Consider the following 27,981-nt stretch of genomic DNA (forward strand, 5'->3'; position numbering starts at 1 on the left):
GGGTTACGCTTTTAGCTTCCCCCAGCCTGCAAGGCCACTCAACCATGTGCTAGCTGGAGTAATCTTTATTCACCATGTCTTTACAAAGGCTCATGCAACAGAGCAGCAATGGCAATTTCGTGGAGTACTGCGCTGGTCCAGCGTATAGCTCTTACCCCACACTCACAGGCAGCTTTCCCATGGATGATAATAGAAGGCTTCAAATGCTGGCAGATACTGTGGCTACTTTGCCTCGGGGAAGAAAGCAGGTATGATTGCTATTTTGTGCCTTTTAGAGTGTTCATGTTCTCTTGAGAGCAGAGTGATATGTTTGTCTGACTGCATATTAAAAATGTTATTTTAGCTGCTTTGGAATTAGTGGCTCAGAGTATGGGTGAGGAAGGAGGTGAGGAACCCAGAGAGCTCCTGCACTAATCCTTAAATCTTGAAGATTTAAGACTATAAGACAACATTTTTAAGGCAAAAGTTAAAAGAAGATTGTTTTTCTCACTGGAAGAGGTGTTCAGGTAAAATAAAAATCATTGAGCGCATCAACTTGAAGAAGGTGTATGTAGACACAACCAGCTTGAGAGTTATTGTTCCTTTTTCCTTTTTCCAGTGTCTCCCATTGATTCCTTCCCTCCCAGCCTCTCTCCCAGTCGTTGATAGTCATTTCAGTTCATAATCCAATGAGAATACTTTTTTTAGGGCAAATTTTATTGACTAAATTATCTTCAGTTCTGGGGCACTGGCACATACCTCACACTATTGGGAATTAAGACTTAATGGGATAAATGAGTGCAAGATCCACCACTTACTAGCTGTGGAATCTTGAGTAGAGTCACTTTCTTCTCTAAGATTGTTTTGTTTTTTCTAAAATGAAGATAATAATAGAACCATCCAGTGAGGCTCTTCTGTGGCTTAAGTGAGGAAATGTACAGTGCTTAACAGAGTGACTGACATGTAGTATGTGCTCAATAATTATGCTATTATTTTAATTTTTATTGAAGAGTATTTCCCTAGAGAGGAAAACTCATTTGGAAAAAAATCCATGTACAACTGGATTTATTGTGCGGTTTTTTTTCATTTTTCAATTTCCAGCTAGTAAAAAAAAACTTAAACCAAAACACCTCTTCAGATTTTGGTTAAATAACTTGCTATAATGCCCCACGTACATATCTGAATACAGAAAATATTAAGAATTGCTTTAAAGCATGAATTTTTGCCCTTAAATCTTGTATGCACATCATATGTTACTCTTAAGTCTTCTAATTTCAGGATTAGAGAGTTACAGCATAGGGGGAGAGTCATGATCTTTTTCCAGTGATGTACATAGCTGATTCCTTGGTATTTTTCACAATGAAGATAAGGGAATAATTTGTCATGGTTTGGATGATTGATCCTTTTCAATCCAAAAGTGCCTTTATGACATTGTTTAACATAATAATGAATATTCTTATCAATTTACTGTCTGAAACGAAAGCAACTGTGGGAAGTACCAAAATCTCTATTCACTTTTCATGTGTACAGCAGTGTAGGGTGTACAAAGATGAGAAGGACACTTTTTCCTGGTCTTACAGGGTTTACAATTGAGTAGGCAGAACCAATAGGCATTATACAACGTAAAATAATATACCTGCTCCAATCCAAGTACATGTCTTTGAATACAACCTTGAAGGATAGATATTCCAGATATTGAAGGGTATTCCAGAGAAAAGGAATAATTTAAATGCCGCAGCACAGATCTTGGGGCTCTTAGGGCAGTTTAAGTAACAACACATTATTGTGTTAGGTGGACCTGATGAGAGTCTGTGTGGGAGGGGAGGGGAGACCTCAGAGCTGGGCTGCTTTACACAACACTTGGACGCTTTCCCTGAGGAAGTAGTAATTTGACCAGCACAGCGAAACAACTGAGCATGATTGAGTAGAAGGTTTTAGGAACCTTAGTCGGACAACATGCTTGTCAGTAAGTGGGTAGAGACTAGCAGTGAGGGAGCAACTTTTGTAGTTGGAGAAATAAGATTCGAAGGAATGGAGAAGAGGCTCAGAGGCTTGGCTGTGAAGGCAGTGAAGAAGGAGGAGACACATCTGGTTTTAAGCCTGAGTGAAGGTAGCATGAACTAAAAAGAGGAATCAGTAGAAGGCTATTGGCAGAAGATAATGAGAGGGATGTAGGCATATGTACCTGAGTGTGTGTGTGTGTGTGTGTGTGTATAATCTGTATAATATCTACACATACACACACATTTCCACACCAGTTATTTTATTCATATGTTCTCATCTTTTTTAGTTCTCTTTTCCCTTTTCTCATATTCTTTCCCATGGTAAGACTTTTCCTATTCAAACAGCTTTTTCTTACTGTTGTGAGATTTACTTAAGAAAAAAAAAAGGCAAAACAAAACATCTTGTATACGATACTTCTGATTCTATACAATTATCATCAGTGAGGCTTGATGCAAGTTTATCCCAACAGTTCAGAATTTTCCGAATGGATATTCATTTCCCTTAACTGGTTTTTTAGAGAATAATCACCTATTTGGCACTGACCGAACTGCAGGCAGCAAGATCCCTTTGAGGCAATCCCACAAGCAGGTGTTTCTCTGCCCACTGTTATTTTCAACCCTTTCAGGGCTGATGTCAACAATTCATACTTCTTGTTATCATTGGCTTTGCTTTCTGCAAAGCTCTATCGGGTTAGCCAGGGTGTTTATACTCAACATTATTTAAAAACAGATTTCTGTGTGTTTATATGATCTCAATACCTTTATTTGTAGGAGGTGACACACTCCCAGTATGGCTCCTACTTCTGAACATGGTTTTAGAGAAAAAACAATCTCTACAATAGAAAACGCTGTAGGAAGGAGACAGGGTGAAGTAACGTCATCTTGATGAATGTGGCAATGCTAAAGGAGTACCACTGGACCTTATACCCACTCTCCCAAGGGTAGTAGGTTGTCGTTGGAAAGTAGTTTTCACTGAATGCTATAGTGAAAACCTGACAAACAGAGGAGAAGGCTGAATGTGCATTAGTGGGACCATAGACAGACTCTCTTTGCCTGGTTTTCTTTTGGTTATCAAATTATTACTAAATAGACAACTTCTGGAAGGGTTATTTCACTTGTAAGTTCAGGTACAGAATATTGTGCTAAACCCGGTAATGCATGTATTTCTGGGATGGGTTCGGCCCTTCAGGAGCTTTTACGTTATTTCTGGCTACACACCCATCCATTACCAAAACTCCCAAGTGTTCCTGACTGCAAGATATTTTGATCATTTAATGTATACGTTTAGTAGAAAACTGTTAATTTCACTACAAAAGAATTTGAAAAGTATTCTCTAATCCATACTGTGGTATGCTTAGAGACAAGATCCAAAAATTTTTTCTTGAAAAAGAGGTTCATGGGCCCACAATGAGAGTTTCCTGAGAAGCCACAACATTCTATTTGGGTTCCTAAAGGGCCCTTAAAGTTAAAAACTTGAGTTCAGCTCTATTATTTTGCTAATCTTAGAATATTTCTGTGGAGCCCTGCTATCCTAAAGCTCCTGACTTAAAAAGGAAAAAAAAAACCAAACAAACCTGTGTTCATGGAAGAATTGGGAAGAATGAGGCAGGGGACTGGAAAGGGAGCAGAGCACGTAATTTTGGGACTTTTGAAACAAACAACAAAACCAAAAATACCTCATCTGTGAATAGGTATCCTCCCCTCCCCGACCCACAACAGTTTCAGGAAACGAGTACACAGAGGGGACAGGAAGTAACAGGCTGTTACTTAGCAGCAGAAGTGGCTACAGTTTGGAACTACAAGCTCCTCTGCAGGGCTGTCTGGCTGGCTCTGGGGCAGATTATTCCTAGTTTTTGCAAACTGACAGCTGAAGTATTTGGTCTTGGTTTCGCACTAAAGAGGGGCATTGTGAATCATTGCATAGCAGCAAAAATTACATTTTTAACATTGATGTCTAATCTTTTAAGTCATCTGACTAAAAACAAAAGAGACGGATCCTCAGCCCTACCCCAGGCATCTTTATTTTAGAAGCTCGCAAGGGGTTAAAGAGCTGTCTACTCAGCAGATGTAATTGAATGTGTAGTTTGCAGCCCTGCCAAACTGCTAAACCTAGATTTCTCATATTAGATAATGTGTAATAAAAGACAGCTGTTGCCAGCATATGCTGTTCATTGCACACCAGTTCCTCATTCATGAGTTTTGCTGTCATCCCCACAGCCCTAAGAAAAAGCTCAGGCTGGGAGGGCAGTCAAGGGAGCAGAGACTCCACTGGTCAGATTCTAGAAGAGGGCTGCTCACTCCAGGGCTGCAGGGAAAACTTTTTCTAAAGTGTAAGACCTTTGCTAAGACCTCAGACGTACTTCTTGTCACTTAGGCAGGTAGTTGGTTGAACCCTGAGAACGTTCCTTTCCACATCGCCTGAGTCTGACAGCCCAGATCAAAACCAAGTAAGCATTGTGGCAAGATGTGGAACGTGTCAGAGAATTTGATGGTGCTTAATTTATTTAAATTGTTTTTTTATTTAAACGTTAGGTGCCTATGACAGGCTCATTGCTGATCCAGAGTGGAAACTAATTCATAATTTGATTTAGTCTGAGTTTTTCCTTTGTGTCACTGATGACCTGGATCAGTCAGTCCACAAGAATTGAGTATCTGCTCTGCCTCTCACCTTGTGCTAGGCAGATATTTCCATCTTAATCTAGTCGATTAGCTAGATAGAAAGGTTAGACCGAGAGAGGTGGGGAAATTTCCTTCTCTATAGAAGTCTGGGATTTGTCATGTGGACTTAAACAATTTTATATTTGAATCTATCTAGAATAATTTTTGATTTAGAAGGCAGGTTAAATGGTGGAAGAGATGAAATCTTGAAGTTCCCATCAATGCTATGATTATTTGCTTAGCAAAAGGGTATTTAAAATTGGTGAAGGAAGGCTCAAAATTGTAAGGACTCATTAATTTTTGCCACCATTCATTCATTTAGCAGTTGTGTATTAAGGCATTACTGACTTACTTTGTTTTCTATTAGTCCTTTTTTTATGGTTCTTGCTGTTTTGTGATTCCGGTGTTTGTTTTTTTATCATTGTTTGTTTTCTTTCATTTTAAATTTTACTTTATATTTTTAAATGTCTACCCTTGAGCTTTTCCTATGGATATTTAATTTAATGAAGGACAGAGTTGAAGGCTCTCTTACTTTGGATCTCCCACCACCTCTTACCTGCTCGTATTGTAGTCTAGTAGTTTACTTCTGTTTGTCTGTTTAGCTGTTTTTACGGTTCCACTCGACTCCAGGCCCTGTGATGGGCACTGGGGTAGAAAGTAAAACAAATACATTCCCCAAGAGGCCCAAAGGATACGGGGAATTATGAACAGAAGTGAGGTATTTAATCCAATCTGCCCTTCACATAAATACACATCTATGCCTCCACATGAATGAATATGTGCATTATCTGATGAATATTGACAGCAAGAGTAATGATTTTAAATATAAACCCTAGTTATGATTTACAGATAGCACGATTAGGTATGACCTACCTAAGTACTTTACAATCTGAAATAAGGATCAAAGCCAAGCAAATGGAAATAATGAAAGTAGATTAAGAAAATGTGTGTACAGTATAACAGAGAGGTTGAGAATGCTTGGGCATATCGAATTTACTGCTATCTTCCTCAAGAAGGCAGCCTACTGCATAACTGAATGGTCCCCACCCTTGTTAATGGTACTTATCAGGACGAAATCAGGCTGAAACAAACCATACAAACTGTTATAGGTCTTCCACAGTTAGTCCTTATAAATTGAAAATAGATATTTTTTTAGCAAATATAGAGAACTTTTTTCTTTTTTTGGTTCTGAGCCTTCCTATTGCAGTCTTCACGATGATATAAATGATTTGAAGTCCAAAACTGACAAGAGAGGAAAATCTAATTAATTTACATCAAATTGTTAGGAAGAGGTCTTCGTAGGTCTTCATTACGTTAACATTACTGACCAGTGGCCAAATTCTGAACACTGAGCCATTCCAGAAAATTTGTGAGAATGCTGACATTTTGTACTTGGTAATTCAAATTCCTTATAGTGATGTAAACTTCTCCACTAACAAATGCCTTGATGAAGATTTAATTTGTGCATTCATTTCTTCTATGTGTTTTTCTCCTGGCTTTCATCCTCTATTTTACTTTTATTTGTTTGGACTCCTGCATTGATCTCCTGATATTTTCTGTAGTCCTTGACATATGAGAAGCATAATAGGTTGCCAGTTAAATAAACACCATGGGTTAACTAGTAGAATGAGCTTATGTTTTGGAGCCCTGGACCAACACTTGAGAAAGAGCTAATTAACATTTGTTAATTCCTAAGCAAATAAACAAAACAAGAAACACAAAAACTCAGTATAATTACCTTAAAAACAAGATGCCACTTTTTGTTAACTTTTACTTTGTTTATAACGGTAGACTGTATCCTGGAAGCTTATGTTTATATGATCTTTTCCCAAAACATGCAGAGGAGTAAAGGTGATGTTATTTATACCATTTACATCATTCTGAGGTTCCTTTCCTTTCTTGGCTGGAAATCTCACTGTACTCTTTTAAAACTATTGCAAAAATAAATCATAAAAAGAATTGAGTTTTTGAGCCTCTGATTTCACCTGAATTGTGCTTCTGGGTATTAGTTAGTTCTTTGGAGATGATTTTATCCTGCTAAAAACAGTAACATATTGAACTATTACAATAAACACAGTCATTTCATCAGCATCTCCCCAAACTATCAACTATTTGGGTTTTATATGCCATTCCATGGGTGTTATTTTTCTTTGGATTTCAGTGTGATTATAAATTGCTGCGGTTAACCTTTCAGAGGCTATTTTAAATACAGATTAGATGTGAAGTTCTTTTTGGAAGCTTTGGAGCTTTGCCACATTACATTAACTCTTTTGCCATGGGGTATTATTATGGAAGCCTCATTTAATCTTTCAAGCGGACTGCCTGAACGATCCCTTTCCCAGCTCTCCTTTGCTATCGCTAGAGAATGGAAATTACAGCCTTTCCGTAACAATTTCCCAGGAGCTGGGCCAAAGAAGGTGATAAAGAACAAAGTCCTTTGTGATATAGAACATTTTGCAGATGTGTCTTAAGGACCTTTCAATAACTGTGTGCTTGTGTTTTTCAGCTTGCTCTGACGAGATCAAGTTCTTTAGGTGACTTTTTCTGGTCTCAAAGGTAAAGAAATTAATTTATTTTTTGGTTTCTCAGCAAGATATTTAGGAACACAGCTTTCCAGGCTGATGATATCACACACACACATAGAGTCTTATATACTACAGTTTACATAAACATCAGCTATTTTTTATTGACAGTTATTTTTAATGATAGGTATGTGCCAAATGTTATACTTTGATCTTCATGCCTAATTTTTTTGTTTTTTGTTTTACAGAAAGCTTGTTACTGTGGAAAAACAAGATAAAGGAAAATTTGGGTTTGAAATTCAGGTGGGCAGTTTTCAGATTTTCCAGACTTTTAGTGAAGAAAGTGGCACTGGTTATGTCATGATATTTGCAGAGAAAGAATGAAGTTGGGCTTAGGGAATGATGGAGGCTGTGACTTGTTTTCAATGTTTTTGGTAGTTTTTCAGTGTGTTGGGTACCATCTAGGAAAGAAAACATTCAGCGGATAAAAAACCCACCCTGAGACATAGTCTGCTTCTTGTTTGTAGCGCTTTAGTCTTCTGGTAGGTTTGGGACTGATCAGAAATTCTTGATATCAGCCAGCTCATAAATAAGAGAGTGATGTACTCTTTATAATGTGCATTTTATATATTTGCATTAGTGATGTGTTTTTTTTTAACATCTTTATTGGAGTATAATTGCTTTACAATGTTGTGTTAGTTTCTGCTGTATAACAAAGTGAATCAGCTGTATGTATACATATAACCCCATATCCCCTCCCTGTTGCGTCTCCCTCCCACCCTCCCTATCCCACCCCTCTAGGTGGTCACAAAGCACCAAGCTGATCTCCCTGTGCTATGCGGCTGCTTCCCACTAGCTATCTGTTTTACATTTGGTAGTGTGTATATGTCAATGTCACTCTCTCACTTCGTCCCAGCGTACCCTTCCCCCTCCCCGTGTCCTCAAGTCTATTCTCTATGTCTGCGTCTTTATTCCTGTTCTGCCCCTAGGTTCTTCAGAACCATTTTTTTTAGATTCCATATATATGTGTTAGCATATGGTATTTGTTTTTCTCTTTCTGACTTACTTCACTCTGTAGGACAGACTCTAGGTCCATCCACCTCACTACAAATAACTCAATTTCGTTTCTTTTTATGGCTGAGTAATATTCCATTGTATATATGTGCCACGTCTTCTTTATCCATTCATCTGTGGATGGACACCTATGTTGCTTCCATGTCCTGGCTATTGTAAATAGTGCTGCAGTGAACATTGTGGTACATGACTCTTTTTGAATTATGGTTTTCTCAGGGTATATGCCCAGTAGTGGGATTACTGGGTCATATGGTAGTTCTATTTTTAGTTTTCTAAGGAACCTCCATACTGTTCTCCAAAGTGGCTGTATCAATTTACATTCCCACCAACGGTGAAAGAGGGTTCCCTTTTCTCCACACCCTCTCCAGCATTTAAACAGTATTTTGCAGGGGTTTTTTTGTTTTTTTTTCCGGTACACGGGCCTCTCACTGTTGTGGCCTCTCCCGTTGCGGAGCACAGGCTCCGGACGCGCAGGCTCGGCGGCCATGGCTCTCGGGCCCAGCCACTCCGCGGCATGTGGGATCTTCCCGGACCAGGGCACGAACCCGTGTCCCCTGCATCGGCAGGCGGACTCTCAACCACTGCGCCACCAGGGAAGCCCCTCATTATAGTTTTGATTTGCATTTCTCTAATGATTAGTGATGTTGAGCATCCTTTCATGTGTTTGTTGGGAATCTGTATACCTTCTTTGGAGAAATGTCTACTTAGGGCTTCTGCCCATTTTCAGATTGGGTTGTTTGTTTTTTTGATATTGAGCTACATGAGCTGACTGTATATTTTGGAGATAAATCCTTTGTCAGTTGCTTCATTTGCAAATATTTTCTCCCATTCTGAGGGTTGTCTTTTCATCTTGTTTATGGTTTCCTTTGCTGTGTAAAAGCTAAGTTTCATTAGGTCCCATTTGTTTATTTTTGTTTTTATTTCCATTTCTCTAGGAGGTGGGTCAAAAAGGATCATGCTGTGATTTATGTCATAGAGTGTTCTGCGTATGTTTTCCTCTAAGAGTTTTATAGTGTCTGGCCTTACATTTAGATCTTTAATCCATTTTGAGTTTATTTTTGCTTATGGTGTTAGGAAGTGTTCTAATTTCATTCTTTGACATGTAGCTGTCCAGTTTTCCTAGCACCACTTATTGAAGGGGCTGTCTTTTCTCCATTGTATATTCTTGCCTCCTTTATCAAAGATAAGGTGACCATATGTGTGTGGGTTTATCCTGTTCTGAGCTTTCTATCCTGTTCCATTGATCTATATTTCTGTTTTTGTGCCAGTACCATATTGTCTTGATTACTGTAGCTTTGTAGTATAGTCTGAAGTCAGGTAGCCTGATTCCTCCAGCTCCATTTTTCTTTCTCAAGATTGCTTTCACTATGGCAACATTTTTAAACTATTATTTGAAACACTTAAGAACATTTGGCTCTATGTGCATATTGTCTCATGCTTTAGGAAAATTTTGACTTCTTTATGGATTTCTATTTAATAGCCTAAGAATTTCATTTCTTATTTGCTGTCTGCTTTTCATGGCCATATTTGCTAAGGTGGTGAGTTAGGTCAAATGAAGTCTAGTCTAATTAAGTGCAAGAGAAGTAGTTTAAGTATTACTGTGTTCTTTTTCCATTACACTTTTGCATTTCTTTTAGAGGCATTTTGCATAACCATATCCTTATACTGCACATCAGTTTTTATATCTTAACTTTGGTGCTGCCTTCAGAAAACTTTGGTGACTAAATATAAGCCCCACAGTTGTAAAGTCAGTGTGTTTTTAGATTAGGAACAGGAAGCTGCTATGTAAGATGTGTTTTATGAATAAAGAAACAAAATGGAACTCTAGCTGCAATGAATAGGGAGAAGGCTCTAGGAGAAAAGAAGAGACCTTCTCCTTTTTTAACTCCTCTACTTTTGAATTTGGTGAAATCTCTAATTCTTCCATCAGGTTTTAGAAGCATAATACTCTCTCTTGTTCCTCATTCACATGAAACGCTCCTTATTCTGTTGTAGAGACACTAGGCTTTTTGTGACCACTTCTTTTCAAATGAGATTATCCCCAAGGATGTGCAGTGATTGCTACTGAAAACAGGAGCAAAGTCTACTCACTTACTCTTACTTAATGTAACCAGCGAGGATCTCTTCTCATTTTTCTACAGACATGTCACTGCTTCCCCCATGTTTCTCCCTTATACCATAAACACTCTACATGAAGCAAGAATCAAATCAAAACTATCATTAGTAGACAGCAGGCTATAGTGCCTTGAAACTTTGTGGATTCATGTGAGCTAATGGCTTCACCTCCGGACTGCAGCATGTCTGTGCTATCTTAGTGATGCAAGGATCCACTCCTCTGCAAATTCCCTTACGGTGTATGCTTTCCATTACCAGCTCTACACCATAACCTATTCTCTAGTACTCATAAGATTTGTAGTAGTCATCAAATAGGGGACATGCTCTGGGAACATTTTGAAGACCAGATAGAACCTCACGTACCCTTATTGTGCCCCCATCATTAACACATATTTGGGCCCTGGTCTACCAGGTGCAGGGCATGCTGGGAGAGAACAAGTCCACCTCCTCTGGTTTCCATGGGTGCTAGTTTTTTGCTGCTACAGAGAGTAATGTAGTAATTTGGCAGGAAGATAGACCTTAGATTCATGTACACCTGAGTTCATATTCTTTCAGGGCTACCTTAGTGGGTTCTTAGGCACTTCAAATGAACTAACACATAAAGTACTTAGTAATGTGCCTGGTTCCAGTAGAAGATCAGCAAACGACAACTGTTAGAATGAAGGCTATCAGGCATGAGAAAGGCAATGTACTTTTGTGTCTCTAGAAAATGATTGAGCCAGAAGACTGGATAAAAGAGAGAAATATCCAACTAATAATTTCTTTCCAAAACTTGGGGACCTCTGCCTTTCCTTCTCTAAGCCACAAATTTTATACCTGTTGCAAACATATACACAGGTGCAGGCTACACCAATTAACATGTTTCCCCTTCACTGTACTCACCTTGCTCCCTGGACATGGAGGGTAGATTCTCACTGCTAATGAGAATCATTACAACAGTGGTTTCCCAAAGGAGGGCCTGTTATAGCTTTGGTTCATGTCCTCCATGAGCCAGACCACCCTTCCATCTCTGGAAGGGCCCGGGCTGTGGCAAGAAGACTCCCTGGCAGAAAAGCTGTTAAAGGGATCTCTGGCATAGATGGAAAGTAGATTACACGATCTCTGAAAGTCCCCTCTATCTTTAAGATACGGGGATTCTAAATGCCTTGCAGAGTACATAGAAATCTCTTAGGTTAACAAAGTCAAGTTTCTAGAAGTTTGACTGACTTCTGGTTCTGCTGGTTCTGGAGCCTGTCGGTCTGTAAAATCAAAAGGAATGAACAGCGGACATTCATTTTTCCACAGGGAAGCAGTGCTGGAATGTGTTTTAATTTTAGGAAACCGATGTTTAGAAGACTTACTCAACTCAGAATGCTGATTTTGATTCTAAATGCAGCGAGACCTCATAACTTAAATATGTGAAAAAGAAAAATATAGGTCCTTGGGCCACTCTGTTCACCAAACATTTGTGCTGTGTTCTTGGTACAAATCGAAAACAAAAACAAAAACAAAACCAAGCTGCTTTTGCCAAATTGAGGCCAGAGGCGAAGCATAACTTTTTCTAATTTAATCGAGTGGCTAATGAATGAGTATTTAGGGGAGATGTACCACTGAGCGCTCAGGAATGAAGGTAATTGAGTCAATCATAGTGCTTTTGAATGAATGCAGGGCAGGTTGTCATTATTTGCAGAACTCTGATTTAAAATAATTATTGTTGGCATATCCCCCTTGCTGGATATGTACTGTTTCATACGCTCCTGTAATAAGTACTTTAGCTCGGGAGAACCACATAGAGATTTTTCTCTCTGCTCTTGGCCATTATTGTTTTAGCCCATTGGGAAAAGAGAAACCAAATTTTTCTTGTTAAATATGCAATAATGATAGCATCAGGTGGTCTCTTAGGCTTGAAAGTCTTAAAGTCTTAAGCCAGTCTTATCCTACTTTCTTCCCTAAGCCAGATGTATTTTTTATGAATGGAGTCAGCTACAGATTGTGTGGGAGAAGTGTAAGATTGGTACTTAGATTTAGTTTATATTCAGAAAAGCTTCCCAAATTGTTCTTTGCACTTATCTATTATGCTGCTTAAGGTAACTGATACCACTTAATATTTTTTTAACAAATAGATTTTGAGCTTTTTGGTAATGGTAATCTATTTTATATTTGGTATTGGTAATTATGTATCCCTTTAATTTTACAGACTTACAGGCTCCAAAACCAGAACACCTGCTCCTCAGAGATGTGCACCCTGATCTGCAAAATCCAGGAGGACAGCCCAGCACACTGCGCTGGCCTGCAAGCTGGTAAGTTAGAACTATGCTCATGTTAGGAATTATTTAAATAGCAAGAAAAATAACTTTTTTGATAGTGAAGGTCAGGACATGATTGTTGCTTTGAATTTCCTTAACTCCTTTATGTTGCCAAGGTTTGGGTCTTGCTTGTTTTATTTCATTCGTGGGTCAGGAAAGATTATTTAACCAACCGTTTTAACACTTATTTTTCTTGGCATCTCCCAGGTGATGTCCTTGCAAATATCAATGGTGTGAGCACAGAAGGTTTTACCCACAAACAAGTTGTTGACCTGATCAGATCATCAGGAAACCTGCTAATGTAACTATCTGGCTGCTTCCCGTGGGACTTCAAAAATGTTACGGTGTCTCATAATGCCTGTTGAGTGAATGAATAGGCTTTTTGTTCAGGATCACAAGAAGGGAGGCAGTGCACCATAGCTTGGGGATTGGGTACAGACGTTTTTATCAGTTCCTTTTGTTTCTCAAGGTTTCCTCAAACTTGAACATGTTGTCAACATCTGAAGTCAGAGGACATCAATAGTCCAAACATCTGAGTGGGCGGGATAGCATTTTTAAAATTTTATTTTTAATTCAAATTCAATTAAACTGGCACACATTCTCTTTGGACAGAGAGGAATGGGTCCAATTTCCATGGCTGATATAATCCTGTGGTTAGAACAAATGAAAGGTCAGAAGGACTGAGTTTTTTCCTCTTCTACCACCAGCCAATTGTTTTTCTCTCCTAGTGTTCTGTTTGAAAGAACAGTCTGCTCGGCCCTCATGCCGTGCAACACACACACTCACATCTGCTACTATTCCCAACTTACTATTGGGACATTTGTTTCCCCAGTTAGAGATTCAACTGACATTTCCACCCTTAGTAACTAATAAGACCTTAGTAATTAGTTAAAAGATGGAATTCACCCATTCACTAAAACGATATTTATTGAGCAAATACTATGTTTCCAGCTCTGTGATAGGCTCAGGAGAGATAAAGACTCTTCTATTGCTTTATTGTGGAAGGAGATAGGTAAGAAGAGCCTGCAACAGTAAGTAATTTTGATATTTCAGTTATTGATAACTGCTATAAAGAAGGTAAAACAAGAAATGGGATAGCACATTGAGTGAGAGGGCTGCTATTTTAGCTTAAGTGTTTAAAGTGGTCCTTTCTGAGAAGGTGAGCTTTGAGCTGAGAGCGAAATGAAGAGAAGGGATGGTTAGATGAACTCCTGGTGAGAACATTTCAGATAAAGGGAGAGGTCTCTGAGTTCTCAAAGTGGGCTTGGCATATTCAAGGGATAGAGAGGAAGCCAGTGTAATTGGTGGTTGGTGAATTAGGAAGAATATAGTAAGAAATGAAGACAGAAGAGTTCTCCAGGGAGCAGAGTATGGGCCTCACCAGCCAGGCTTAATAGTTTTAGAATTTATTCTGATCATCTCATTTATTCTTCACGGAAGTTAGTTATATTTCTATTTATAAACGAAGTGACTCAGGCTGAAATGAGGTTTAGTTAAGACCAACCATCTAGTAAATGCCAGGGCTGGGATTTGACCATCTGCTCTGGATGCCAGGCTTTATTCTCCAGCTACACCACAGCTGCTCCTTGTAAGCTGCCAATAAAAAATCTGCTGGACACTCTTTAGTGATTCTAGTCTAAAACTTCAAAGAATATTTCTTTGGGGTTTGTGTGAGAGTAGTTTTGAAAGATGACTGGTGGTGGTAGAGGACTGAGTCCAACTCTGTGAATCCTATGAGTTCAGGGTAAAGGTTGGGGCCACTTGAGCTCCAGAGAAACTTGAGTCTATAAGGTAGGAATCATATAGAGTCCAGGAGAACATGCTGGTGATTAGAAACAGAAACCTATATTCCAGATGGGTAAAGTGGGCAGACCTCAGGTGGATAATTAAAGAGTATTGGGTGGAGACAATTGGAAATCCAGAGATAAGGAAGATGAGAGACTCTTTGTACAAATACTGAAGAGAGCGGCCAATCTATGGCTGCAGTTCTGCCCACAGACATCTATTGCTTGGGCAGGTCAGGTCAACATTAAAGTGCCAAATAGATTCATAGGGATTGTCACTATCGCCCAGAGTCAAGACCCGCTAATGAGAAAGCGGACAACGTGTTCTCTTGCTATCATCTCATTATCTTGGGTATAATGCTGTTGGAAATAGAGGGAAACTGGTCTCTGCATTTAATACTATTATTTTACCATGTCTTGAAAATTTTCTTGCATCTTTATAGAGTTATAGCTTATTTATCAAAATGAATTTGAACCAATATTTTAAAATGCTTAGTTGTATAACTCACATATCATATTTATCTTATGCAGATTGATGGCATCTAACTTGAGCCCACAAAACAAATCAAATCACTCAGGATAGAGCAAGTCTTTTTATTTTTAGAAGGGCATTTGGTATAGGGAGAAAGAACACCATTAGATGGATAATTCTAAGATTAAAGTTTGTACACTTAAAAGGTTTTGAGATGAGAGTCATATGAAAGTTATTATCTCATAGTAGTTCTGGTTCTATTTGTTCTAGTTCCAAAATTAAGGCAATTTACAGAGGTAAAATTTCCTAGAATCTTAGGGAAGAAAGGATTTCCGCTTGTTTCAAGAAATAGCTTCTTGACTCCATTGTTTGAAAGTCCCTAGTGCCTGTTTTCATTGCTGTATCCCTCACTTTTAGCACGATGTCTAGAGTCTGGCACATAGTAGATGCCCAATAAATATTCACCAAATGAAGGAGGTGATTCACCCAGACCACACAAGAATAGGTTCTAGCAGAGAACAACCGTCATTGCCATATAGGGGCTTCTGTAAAATGAGCTACAGTTTACAAATAAACCAGAGTCTTCTCTTTCAGTCACCCTCTCAAAGAGAGTATTTATTTTCCATATTCTTTCTTAGAATGTTGTCAGAAGGTTTGGCTTACATCCAGATGCTTGAAGTGCCGTGAGAATGGTAACATTTACGTTACTTTTTAAGGATAGCCTGTGCTCAAAGTGTAGTACTCCATAAGGATGTTACTTGTTTGAAAGAATCACTCATGCTATTCCCCTGCCCCTCCTTGTTTTCTTAAAACAGGATAGAGACTCTTAATGGAACAATGATTCTCAAAAGAACAGAGCTTGAGGCAAAGCTGCAAGTTTTAAAGGTAATTTAATTTAATACAGTGAGACACATTTTTCATCCTTGAATGTGAGTGGTAGAATAAAGATCTATTTGAAGAATTGAGATAGCCCTTGAAGATGAAATGTCGTGATGAGACTAAACTGCTGAATTATCAAGAGCCATACAATTACCTTTGCAGGAATATTAAATTCCACAAACCAGGGCAAATCACTTTCTTCCTTCCTTCTTCTGCATGTCTATGAGGCTCAGAAAGGCAACAGGAAGGCACATCACCTGAAGAACTTTTCATTAATGCACCTGTGATCTCTTTCGATTTACATTTTGTTTGGAAAAAAACCAAAGAAGTAGAAGCTGTCTTTTTGTCATTTTCCCAAGTGCTATATATGTGTGCAGGAGGGCCTGGGATTTTTGTTTTTCTGTTGTCCTCCTCTGCGTCCTTTCGTTTTGCCTCATTCTTACTACAAAAATCATCTCCCTCTACTCCTGTGGCTGTCCTTGTATCTACTTTCACTGGCAAATACAATGTCAACTTTGAAGAGGAAATTAAAGTTTACAGGAGATAGTGTACAATGCAGGATGTTCAGTGAAAATTCTCTAGGCTATTTGAGGGTCTTAAAAATCTCAGTTTCCTAGACTGGTGAGGTTCTGGCAGACCATGAAGTCTAGGCCCTCGCTCATGTGCATCTCAGGATGCGCTCAGTTATTGAGCCCAGGAGGGCAGAGTTAGTATATTCCTACTTTATCTTTTATTCCTCCCTTCTACCACATTTAATTCATCAACAAGACCTGTTTTCTTCTTTGTCAACATTGGTTTTATATTCTTGTCATTTTGCTTACCCCTGTGATCTTTTGAATCAATTTATAAAATTCATCGGAAAAAAGTCCTCTTCAGACTGTGATAGTAATTGAATCGTATTTATAGAATAAATGATATCAATCGACGTTATTATGGTTTTTGCTTTCCTTACTTCAAACACAGGATCTCTCTTTCCATTCAGGTCTTTTATGTACTTCAAAAACATTTTGTAATTTCTTCATACATTTTTATATATCTTTGATTATATTTATTCCTATATACCTTCTAATTTTTTTGCTATAATTAATGTGGTCTTTTACATTTTCAACTGCTTATTGCTATTGATTTTTGTGTAAAGTTTTAAATCCAGGAGTCTTGCTGAACTCCCTTTATTCTAGTAATATGTTTGTAGATTCCCTTGGATTTTTTTATATAAACATAGTATCATCTGCAAATAATGAAAGTTTTGCCCCTTTACTCCCAATTATTCAACTAGTTTATTTTTTCTTCTCTTACAGTATTGGCTAGGACCCTCAGGGTGTTATAAATAGTGAGTCATCTTCTTCATGTTAAAAGGGGTGCCTCTAACATTTTATCATTAAATTTTTGTAAGGAGTAAATAGTTCTTCATATTATATTTAGGTTTTTTAAACTGTCGAAAGTTAATTTGTTTCTGCAAAAGAGAGAGTCTTAGTGAACCTCATATTCAAAAAAGTAAAACTGGCTTTTTCAGGCTTTTGTAAAAAAAAAAGGAAAGAAATGTAGAATGTAAACTAGTAATGTTATTTAAAACATAAGTGAAAAATAGGTTTATGTTTCATGGAATAAAGAACTCTCTTGCACAACACATATTTGCATGCTTCTAAGCATTTTCTGTTCTTCGAACATTTTCTCTTGAACTTTTAATATACATGCTTTATTATTTTTTCTAACCTAGAAAATTTTCAACATCTCCATCCTCTCCCAGAACATCATGAGGACCTTAACATGTTTAAATGTCCATTTAAGGCTCCATCTTCCTTATTATTGCTTACTTGAGAAAATTCTATCCATTTTTAAAATGAAAAAGACAGGCTTTTTTTCTTAACAACTGGTAAGCAAGTATACCAACCTGTGAACTGTCAGCCTTGCCCTTGTTTCTTGTATTCTGTTCTTTACCTCCGGGTTTACTTTCCTTCTTGCTGTAGTATTATACTCCTTTAGTGAGGGTAGGTGGGTCTTTATTGAAAAATATCTATTTCATTGCTACTATAGAGAGTTTTACAGGTAATTGAATTATTCTAAGTTGGTGTTTTGTCTCCTTAGCACTTTGAACGCTTTGTTCCTTTGATATTTTGTTTATGAGGGAGCTCCTAATTGTTTATCCTTTGTAAGGTATTCTGCATTTTCTATATTTTCTTCTAAAAGTTTTAAAGCTTTTTAATATCCAGGTCTTTAATTTATTCAGAATTAATTTTTGTATGTAGTATGAGATAGGATTCCAATTTTGTTTTATTTTTTTCTATTTGAGTACTCAGTTCTCCCAGTACCATTTATCTTATACAGTCCTTCTTTTTCCCCAACGGACCTGCAGTAAAACCTCTATTTTTAAGCTAGTTCCAGATATGAATGGACCTTACAGGCTTCCAATTCTGATCCATTGATCAATTTGTTTATTTCAAACTCAGCTATTGTACCTTTGTAATTAATATTGATGTCTGACTGGGCAAGCTTTCCAGGTTATTCTTGGCCCTTTGATTGTCTGTATACATTTTAGAATCAGATTGTTAAGTTCTATGAATGTATGTTGGAGCTTTGATAGATAATACAGCTTTATATAGATAGATCAATTTGAGGAGACTTGACATCCATATGGTATTGAGTTATCTTACTGACAGACTATCTCAGTAAATAATTTTTAATTATTTTCTTTCCATAAATTCCTGTAATTTTATGCAGATAGATCCTATGCAGCTTTTATTAGATTTATTCCTTTGTAAAATGATTTTTGTTCTTATTATAGTTTCTTTATTAAAAATAATGTTTTGATTGAGATTAATGTGTAGATGTGTGAAATCAATTTTTCTGTGCTGTTATATTCAAACACCCTGCTAAACTATATAATTTCTAATAAATTAAAGATTATTTTGAGTTTCTCATGAAGATAATAACTACCTGCTGAGAATGATATTTAGCTCTTTTTCTGATTTTGCTACACTGGTTAAGGCCTATAATACAATGATGGATAGAAGCTAAAATAGTAGGCATCCTTGCTTTGCTTTTGACCTTAAAGGGAATTCTTTTGATTCTTTCCTGTCTCTAGGGTTATACTTTTCAGGTTAAGGACGTTCCCTTCTACACCAAGTTTTCTGATAGTTTTTACAGTGCTCGTGTATTAAATTGTATCAAATACTTTTTTTCTGTAAGTGTTGAGGTGGTCTCATTTATTTATTTTTAAAAATCTGTCAATTTGGTGAATAACATTTAAACATTTTCTAATGTAAAACCACCCTTGCATTTCTATAATAAATCCAACCTGGTCATAATTTATCATCTTTTTAATATACTTGTAGATTTGATTTGATAACATTTTCTTTAGCACTGTTGAGGGTAACTTCATCTTACAGGTAGAATGGCTTGTAATTTTCTTTTCTCAGACTATCTTTTTTAGTTTTGGTATCAAATTTACTGGACTCTTAGCATGAGGTGAGGAGTCTCTTCCCCTTTTTGTCCTCTGGTAGAATTCTTGTAACGCTATCTGAATCATCTGGGCTTGTGTTTCTTTTTGATGTGAATACTTCTAAACTCTGTTTCAGTTTCTTTATTAGCCATAAGACTGCTCAGGCTTTCTATTTTTGTTTGTTTGTTTGAGCCAGGTTTATTGAATGATGTTTTTGTTAATAAAGTTTTAAAATTTTCAAATTTATTGCATGAAGTTGATAATAAACATTCTGTTCTCATCTTTTTCTTTTCTATCACAGCTGTGGTTGTGTCCCCATTTTCATTTGTACTACTTTTTATGCCTTCTTTCTATTTTTTTTTTTCTTGGTAATTCTCTCTAGAGGATTTCCCATTTTTAAGCTCCTTTCAAAACCCAGTATTTCAATTTTGGGCAATTTTTCATCTTTTGCTGGTTGCTTTTAAGATGTTCTTTTGTCTTTCCTGATTTACAGTTTCACCACAAGGTGATTAGGTCTGGATTCATTTCTAAATTTATACTGCTTGGAACTTGCAGTGTCCTTCCAGTCTAAAGACTTCTGACTTTCTTCAGTTTTGGATAATTATCAGCTTGGCCTTTTTGAATACACCTTCCTCATCATTCCCTGGATTATCTTCTGAAATTTCTGTTAGACATATTTCAGACTCTTTTGATTTACTTTCCATGCTTCCTAACCACTTCAGATTTTGTATCACTTTATCTCTTTTGTTATGTTATCTTTTATTGAAGTATAGTCAATTTACAATATTGTGTTCATTTCAGGTGTACAGCGAAGTGACTGAGTTATACATACATGTGTCTACATCTACTACATCTATATTCTTTTTTGCAGTTCTTTTCACTGTTATGTTATTTTTGAATTCTTTTGAATTCTTTAGTAATATCTTCAGTAATGTTGTCTGTGTTCTGTGTAGAATGTGTTTTTTCTCTTGAGTTTTGAAAGTTAATTTTTTATTTTCAAATAGTTCTTTTTCGTGTCTATCTGTTCTTCCTTTGTTTCAAATTTCTTATTCTTAGGAACATCACATTTCTCTCTCAGAGGATTGTAAATATTCTTATTTTAAAGTCTTTGAACACTTTTCTATTTTTATTTTGTTGTAGAGAGTCCATGTACTGATTATCAGTTTTGTTGTCTTTCTTATCATTAAACTTCTGTGGAGCTCCAGAGTCTGGATTGCCCATTTCCCTGGGCCTCTCCCTTCCACTCAGTGTGAGAGTTGGGCAGTGGCCTCTGCTCTGCACTTCAAGGCTTCCGGCCTAAAGCCAGGTCTGGCAGCTTGGATGCCTTCCCTGGAGGGCCAGTGTGCTGCTCAGTTCAGGTCATGAGGCTACGTTTATGTGCTCCTGCTTCTCTGGGTCCATGCTCTCCATGAGCTTTAGTCGCCCTCAACAGCTTTGCTCAGCTCCTTTTCACAATGGTGGAGCTTCAGCCAAGGTTCTTCTCTCAAGCAGGAAACTTGTCTTTGTCTCTGCCTCACATAATTGCATTTAAACTATCGCCATAGGGTCCAATTTCCTTGTGACCTCTTTCTTTTTCTCCAGGTCCAGAAGACTTTCGGGTTCATTTCTGCTCACTTTCTTTCATTTCTGTTCCTTTTCTAATCTTGAAATTATGAGATTTCCAGCTCATCTCTTGAGTCAGAAATGTCTGGGTCTGACCTATTAACCAGAGTCAGGTTGGCTTCCCCTTCACACAATGACATTTAGTTTGTGCATCCTACGTGTGCATTGTGTCCCTCAAAGACTCTTTGTGGGGCCATAACCTCTTCTTTAGAAACAATGGTGCCTTCTGAGCTGTGTTTTCAGGGATTCCCTTTCTCATGGCCTGTGACTCAAATGTTTAACATGAAAACAGTACATCTAGTGGGTTGAGGGACCTACTTTTTAATCCAGCTCTGATATTTACTGCGTTTGTAGCCCTTGGGAAATATTTTGCTACATTAAACCTTTATTTTCTAATCTGGAACTTTTTAGGACAGTTAGAAAAATTAAACAGCATATTATCCATGAAAGCACTATAAAAGTAGTAAAGTGCCATGAAAATGTTTAGCTATATGTCTCATGTAGAATGAAAACGTTGGAGATATGTTCAACCAAAATATCCAGTCTGTGATAGCTGAGTGTTGTTCCAGGAAGCCATCCTTTCATTTATTCATTTAGCCAATATTTACTGAGCATCTGCTATGTACCAGGCGCTGAGCTAGGCACAGCGAGGTGACGTGATCCAGTAGGGTTACGTCTCACATGTACTTTAATTTTCTTCTAACAGTGAGAGGTTAGATTTGTCCAAATACACTACTGTGATATTAATAATAGGCTGACTCTGAGGAAAATAAGGAAGCTTCAATATAGACTAAAAACTCTTAGTCACTTTGACACATCTGCTCTTTGCATTGGTATTTTCTTGGTTTAAGTGACGACATACTTAGATGACTGGGACAAATCAACAGATTTGACATTTAAAAACCTTGACTTTCACAGAAACTGTTTGGCAAGCTCTAACTTTGTATTTCTGCATAGTAAGTGCAGAAATACAACTTCCTCTTCTCCCTATAATTAGTTTTGAGCATCAGTCTATCCTTATGCTCCCCAACTAGACTCTATTCTCTTGCAAGAGATAAACCTCTTTAAGAAAGAAAAAAGGGCTTGGTATATAATATGCCAGATCCCTGCTAGTTCTGTACTTCCTGGTTTCCTAACTCTGACCTTCACATGACCACAGGTTTACAAGAGCTGTAATTCAGGTAGCCCAGCAGTCTCATAGCCAGGTAGACTATATTATAGTACAGAAAGAACAAGAAATTAACTGAGCCGGGTATTTTATGGCTTTGACTCATTGATTGCATATTATATTGACAATCATAATGATTGCTGCTAAATGTTACTCTTATCAAGGCTTGGAAAATCCTGCCCAGTGATTGTTCAATCCCTGAACTGAGGAACCAGCCACGTTCCCCCTTAAACACTTAATGACATTCTTGTAATATTTTCTTTTCCTTCAGTCTTCCCCTTCCAAATGTGCTTTTTTTCCCCTCTTCCTTTTTAGCCTTCATCTGCCCCTTCCAGATTGATTTGTACAAAGGACCACTTGTTTCCAACTAGGCTGGCTGTCCTTCAGGATAAGTGTCCCCAGGCAAATCTGAGCTGTGCTTACCTGCTGGACTTGCTGTGGGGACCTGAAATGGCAAAGGAAGGGGTGGAGTAAAGAGAAAAGAGGGGGAGGGAGAAGGAGCCTTTTTGCCTTGTCAGATGCCTTCTGCTTGGTTGACTTTTGATTCCAGCCTGTGGGCTAGGCCAGGCCTCACGTGCAGTCGTGACCATTACAGCAGCCGTTTCGTCCTTCCCTGGGCCACTGCTCTCATGTGCGGTGTAGCCAAGAAGGAAGCAGTTAAGAAGTCAGGGTGCTTACAGTGTTCTAAGTTTAGCCCTCCAAGGAAGCCTTTTAGAACTGGTCAGCTTCCCCTTTTGGGTATAGAAAATAAGTAGATATCCAGCAGAAAAGACTATTTTAGTGCCCCAGGCTTATAGAATGATGGGTTTTTTTTTTTAAATTGAAGTATAGTTGATTTATAATATTGTATTTGTTTCAGGTGTACAGCAAAGTGATTCAGTTATACATCTATATTTTTTCAGATTTTTTTCCATTACTTGTTATTACAAGACACTGAATGTAGTTCCCTATGCTGTACAATAAATCCTTGTTGTTTACTATCTTATGTATAGCGTGTGTATCTCTTAATCCCATACTCATAATTTATCCCTCCTCCCGTTCCCACTTTGATAACCATAAGTTTGTTTTCTATGTCTGTGAGTCTGTTTCTGTTTTGTAAATAAGTTTATTTGTATCATATTTCAGATTCCGCATATAAGTGACATCATATGGTATTTATCTTTCCTGTCTGACGTACTTCACTTAGTATGATAATCTCTAGGTCCATCCATGTTGCCGCAAATGACATTATTTCGTTCTTTTTTTATGGCTGAGTAATATTTCGTTGTGTACGTGTACCACGTCTTCTGTATCCATTCAAAATGATCATGGTATTTTTTGAACATTTACTAAGCTGTACCCACTGTTCCAACCGTTTTACATTTACTAATGCATTTAATCCTCATGACAATTCCCAGGTTTAGGTGCTGTCGTTGTTCTCATATTGCTAATGGAAGAAGCCTAGAGTGTAAAAGCCTTGCCGAAACAGCTAGTAAATGGACACAAACCTAAGCAATCTGTTTCTCTAATATTTTTAAATAAAAAAATATAAATATCATTGTTTCTATTATCTGTTGTTCCTATTGAAATGACATCATTGTTTCAACTTGTTGGTGATACTAGATTATTTCTTGAGAAATTAGTGTTCCCAATATTCTGCTTTTATACAGAAAAAGAATCTTTCAAATGAGTGGGAGGGATTGTTAGTGATAGAAAGAAATGAAAAAAAAATTAATGACAAATCTCAACACCTGGAAGTAAATTGCTATCTTCACTGGGGTTTCCAAATAATTAGCACTTTTCTTCTTTCTCAGCAAACCTTGAAGAGAAAATGGGTGGAGTTCAGATCTCTGCAGTTACAGGAACAGCGCCTGCTTCATGGTAAATGTGATTTCCTGTTCAGAAACCACACTTACATTTCATTCTTTCAGTATTTCTGCCTCTAAATTGTTTTAAGATTATCATCATTACAAGAAAAAAAATTGCCTAGCATGGATTGAGAATAGTAGCCTGTGTTTCTTTGGCATGGCTTTTGGAGTGACCACTGTATTTGGAGGAGGGGTAAGTCATCATCACACCCCCTCCTCCATACACAGAACACATGCACATGAAAACATGGACACAGGTGCATGTGTGCACTCGCTCTCAAGAGGCACCTGGGGATTTTAGAAGAGTAATATGAATGATTGCCTGATTTTCCTACTACTTCAGCAGATGAATTAAATTCCTGAGAACATCTGCGGTTCAGGGGCAGGGTAGTTCTCAGAAACTCTTGAAGCTGGGAATGGTAACATGCTTCTTGGGTGGAGCTCCTATTATTTGCTCAAATTGTGTAAGTTACAGTAATGCAGAGAAATCCTTCCTCATGGCCCTCAAATCCAAAACAGAAATATGAAGGATCATTATAACAGTAAATGCATGGCTCTTGCTGTTGTGTACATTCTGAAAAGAAGGGTTGAGTTTAAAATTTGTTGACATGGCATTTGCCATGTGACTGGTATAACCTGAGGAATGAACTTGTAGATACAAATAATTCACTGAAACCACTAACTGTGTGGGTGTGAAATATAGGTTGTATCTTCTTCAGATAACACAGAGCTAACGTCTCTATAACCTTAGAATATCTGTTTGTTAAAAGTGATAATCTGTTTACAGAAGATGGATACATTTAATTCTTAATTAGGCACTAATTTATGGCTTAGGGGCTTGTGTCAAAGTTCTCCTTTTTTCAAAAAATGAAACATGTATGAGTTACTTCTCTTTTCTGTGTTTCTAAATTAATATTCTTAAAAACCTATAGCAGGCTTTGTTGGGGGGCGATCTGAAGTTTGCTAACCAGACAGAGGCACACATTTCTGGCCACTTCCTGGATTTCTGTAGACTTGAGGGTGTTTGGGATATCTTTGCCTCTACTTCCGGAGCATCCTGGAGTGGAGATGGGGTTTGGTCTGGTAAGTGTAGGCAGTTCTATGGCTTTATGGAAGTGGCCTTGTATAGACACGATCCTTAGTTCAGAATCAAGGAGTTTGACTTTTCATAGGTCATTGTTGTACATATTTTTTGAGAGATTGAAGGAGTTCTTTAGCTTACTTTTTCTGGACTTACAGTAAATATCCAGGGCATGAGTTTCTACAAGCCAACTGCTCGCCAATCAAAAGAAATTCATCAACTTGTTGGGAGATGAAATAAAATTGGTTTTGTTAACAAAAAGGAAAGCATTATAACTAGTCACCACAGGGCTGGCCCTACTCAACCTTGCAGATCAAATGGAAAAATAAGCAGTCTCTTTTTATAGTGTCAACCAAGGACAAAGGAGAGCAGAATTAGAGATTATCAGCACAAAATAAAACAATTTCTGAGTGTGTAAGGTTCTGTTACTTTTCCTGAAGCAAAGTCATCTTCTAATGATGTTTTTCTCATGCTAGTATTACAAATAATCTCCTTTCTTCTAGCAGCATACTAACCAACTCAAATAGTACAGAAACAAGTGGGATATGAACAGGCTGTTGGTGTGAGATTAAAATTTGAGTTTGGAGAGCCCAGATGTAGGTTATAAAAGGTTGATGAAGAAATTCAGCTAAGCAGATAACATTCAATTTCTTCAAATGAATTATTACTTATTTTAGGACAGGGATGTTTTCTGGGTACACTACCGTTTCAAAGCATTTAAGTATTAAAGTGTTCTAAGAATCAACTGGGCATATCGAGGCTGGAAGATATCCTTTTTGTTTTAAACATCTTTGAATTCTCTAATAATCAGCCTACAGGGGCAGGTTTTATATCTGTGTTTCCCATACACTTCAAGTGATGTTATAATAATTTTACAATTATTAAAAAAAGATAGTAACTAAAAATCAGAGGAACTCATAGAGAAAATCCATAAGAGGCATTTCCCCAAGTATATTCTTTGGAGCCCATTTCTATGATAATTTTAATAAAAGGTGGCATGGTCACTACAATATAAGAAATGATTCTTTTGGAAATTCATAAGTCACACTGGCATACTGTTAGATGAGTTGAATTGTTCTCATATGGAGACTCTTGTTTCAATTTCTTTAATCTAGCATTACCATTTTTGTCACCCTAGAACCCTTTTACCTGGAAACTAGTTCATGAACAAATAGTTTGAAAAATCATACTATAAGGTTTATTGAATGGCCTCATGAACAGTTACTTATTCATGCAAGTGAAAATTTAGTGAAAAGTATTATTTACCCTTATTCTTTCTTGTGCCCTTCAAAGAGAAATTTGGTGTATTTACTTATAAGGAGTGATGCTCAGATCCATTTCCCAGTAGGCTTTGTTTTCTGCTTTCTAGGTGATGCAGCTAACTGCCCAAGTTTGGAAAATATGGACATAGATGAATCAGCTTTGTTTGGACCCCTGCCGGGTTCAGCTCTCCTGGACCGGAGTCGCTTATCCAGTGAGAGCAGCTGTAAGAGCTGCCTGAGCTCCATGACGATAGACAGTGAGGATGGGTACCAGACATGTGTGTCTGAAGACTCGAGCAGGGAAGCCTTCAGCCGGCAGACAAGCACAGACGATGAGTGTTTTGTCCTCAAGGATGGGGATGATTTTCTGAAGAGGTGTTCTTCAAGGAGGAACCAGAGCATTAGTTCTGCTAGTAGTGGGTCCATGTCTCCCTTGTGGGAAGGCAACTTCTCAAGCATGTTTGGGACTCTGCCCAGGAAAAGCAGAAGGGGAAGTGTCCGGAAACAGCTCTTAAAATTCATCCCTGGCCTTCATCGCGCTGTGGAAGAGGAAGAGAGTCGCTTTTAATGGGCTGTAGTGCCCTTTCGTATTAGCTTATTTCATAAATGTCTTCAGATTCATTTAGACCAACTCCACCCAGCTTAGTGGGAGAGTGCAGATGGATTGCAAAACTGACATCCCATTTCATGGCAAGAGTGAACTTTATTTAAATTTTTGTATCATTATGTTTGCTCCTTCAATCATTTTTTTAACCAGAACAACTCAAGTTCCAAGCAGGCAGTAGGAAAATTAAGTAATAAATTAGAAAATATAACATATTAACACAAGTGCCTGCTCATTTTAATGCTGCCTGTGAAGGCAAGAGTAAAATTTATTTTCTAGATTATTCATGTAAAACGTTGAGAACTTTTTGGAGTCAAGTATGAATAAGAAAGTGACAGAATATAATTATTTGGAATACCTTCTGTAGGTTAATTGGTAGGTTACAAAACTTTATATTTGCTTAAGCTCGGTAGCCTTTGGGGAGGCTTATTAGTAGGCAATTTTGAATGTTTCTGTTCAAATCTATGAAAGATTATAAACAAAGATGATCATCAGCCCTTTTTTACATCCACAATGACAATAAATCAGGAAGTATAAGATTTAATATGGGGGTTTAAACTTTATGAGATCCATGGAAAGATGTTACCTAAGATGGGTGCTAAGGAAGACTATAGTAAGTCCTTTTTTATTGGTAGCCTAAACAAAATGGATGAGGATGTCATTCTTACCTAATTCAACTTTTGTTCTGCCTAAACATTGATGACAAGTCTAGCTCTCTCAAGATCCTACAGCCTTGTGATTTTTTTGAACAAATGTCTAAAATTTGAAAAATTAGTCAGGAAAAGCATTTTCCTCCTGTAGGTTTTTTTCCACATTACTCCTCACTTTATGTTATATATTCCAAATAGTTATTGCCTCAGCGCTCTTTTGTCTATTAGTTATGTTAGTATCACATCACTTCTAGCCTTTCAATCATATTTTTATTCAATACCCATTAAAGTCCATGATTTCTCTGTTCTGGTGATAAAGCTGCTCATTACCTATATTCTAGGGTAGATAATCTGGACAATGCAATAAATAGTCCTTACTGATTTTAAACTGTGTGTGTGTGTGTGTGTGTGTGTGTGTGAGATAGTTGACTTTGAGCGCAACTGATACACTTAAACACTTAAATAAACTGAGTAAAGAGTGAGTCATTTTGAGAAAAAAAAAAAAGAGGTGAAGGTAAGGAAGCTTGTAGGGTAAGAAATAAATAATAAAATAGAAA

The 27,981-nt window shown here is 37.5% G+C and overlaps 1 protein-coding gene across 1 annotated transcript; it reads left to right on the forward strand.

Moving 5' to 3' along the window:
* Window positions 1–29: 29 nt before the first annotated feature.
* CYTIP (cytohesin 1 interacting protein) lies at window positions 30–27,730 on the forward strand. Its single transcript, XM_022569764.2, has 8 exons — window positions 30–248; window positions 7,147–7,196; window positions 7,411–7,465; window positions 12,528–12,630; window positions 12,844–12,937; window positions 15,708–15,777; window positions 23,774–23,840; window positions 26,278–27,730. The coding sequence occupies exons 1-8, from the start codon at window positions 75–77 to the stop codon at window positions 26,736–26,738; spliced, it is 1,074 nt and encodes a 357-aa protein (XP_022425472.2). The 5' UTR covers window positions 30–74; the 3' UTR covers window positions 26,739–27,730.
* The last annotated feature ends 251 nt before the right edge of the window (window positions 27,731–27,981 follow it).

The sequence above is a fragment of the Delphinapterus leucas genome, chromosome 8, assembly GCF_059928025.1.
Source record: "Delphinapterus leucas isolate spDelLeu-1000000601 "Yukka" chromosome 8, BTC_Dleu_Yukka2, whole genome shotgun sequence".
In the NCBI taxonomy this organism is placed as follows: domain Eukaryota; kingdom Metazoa; phylum Chordata; class Mammalia; order Artiodactyla; family Monodontidae; genus Delphinapterus; species Delphinapterus leucas.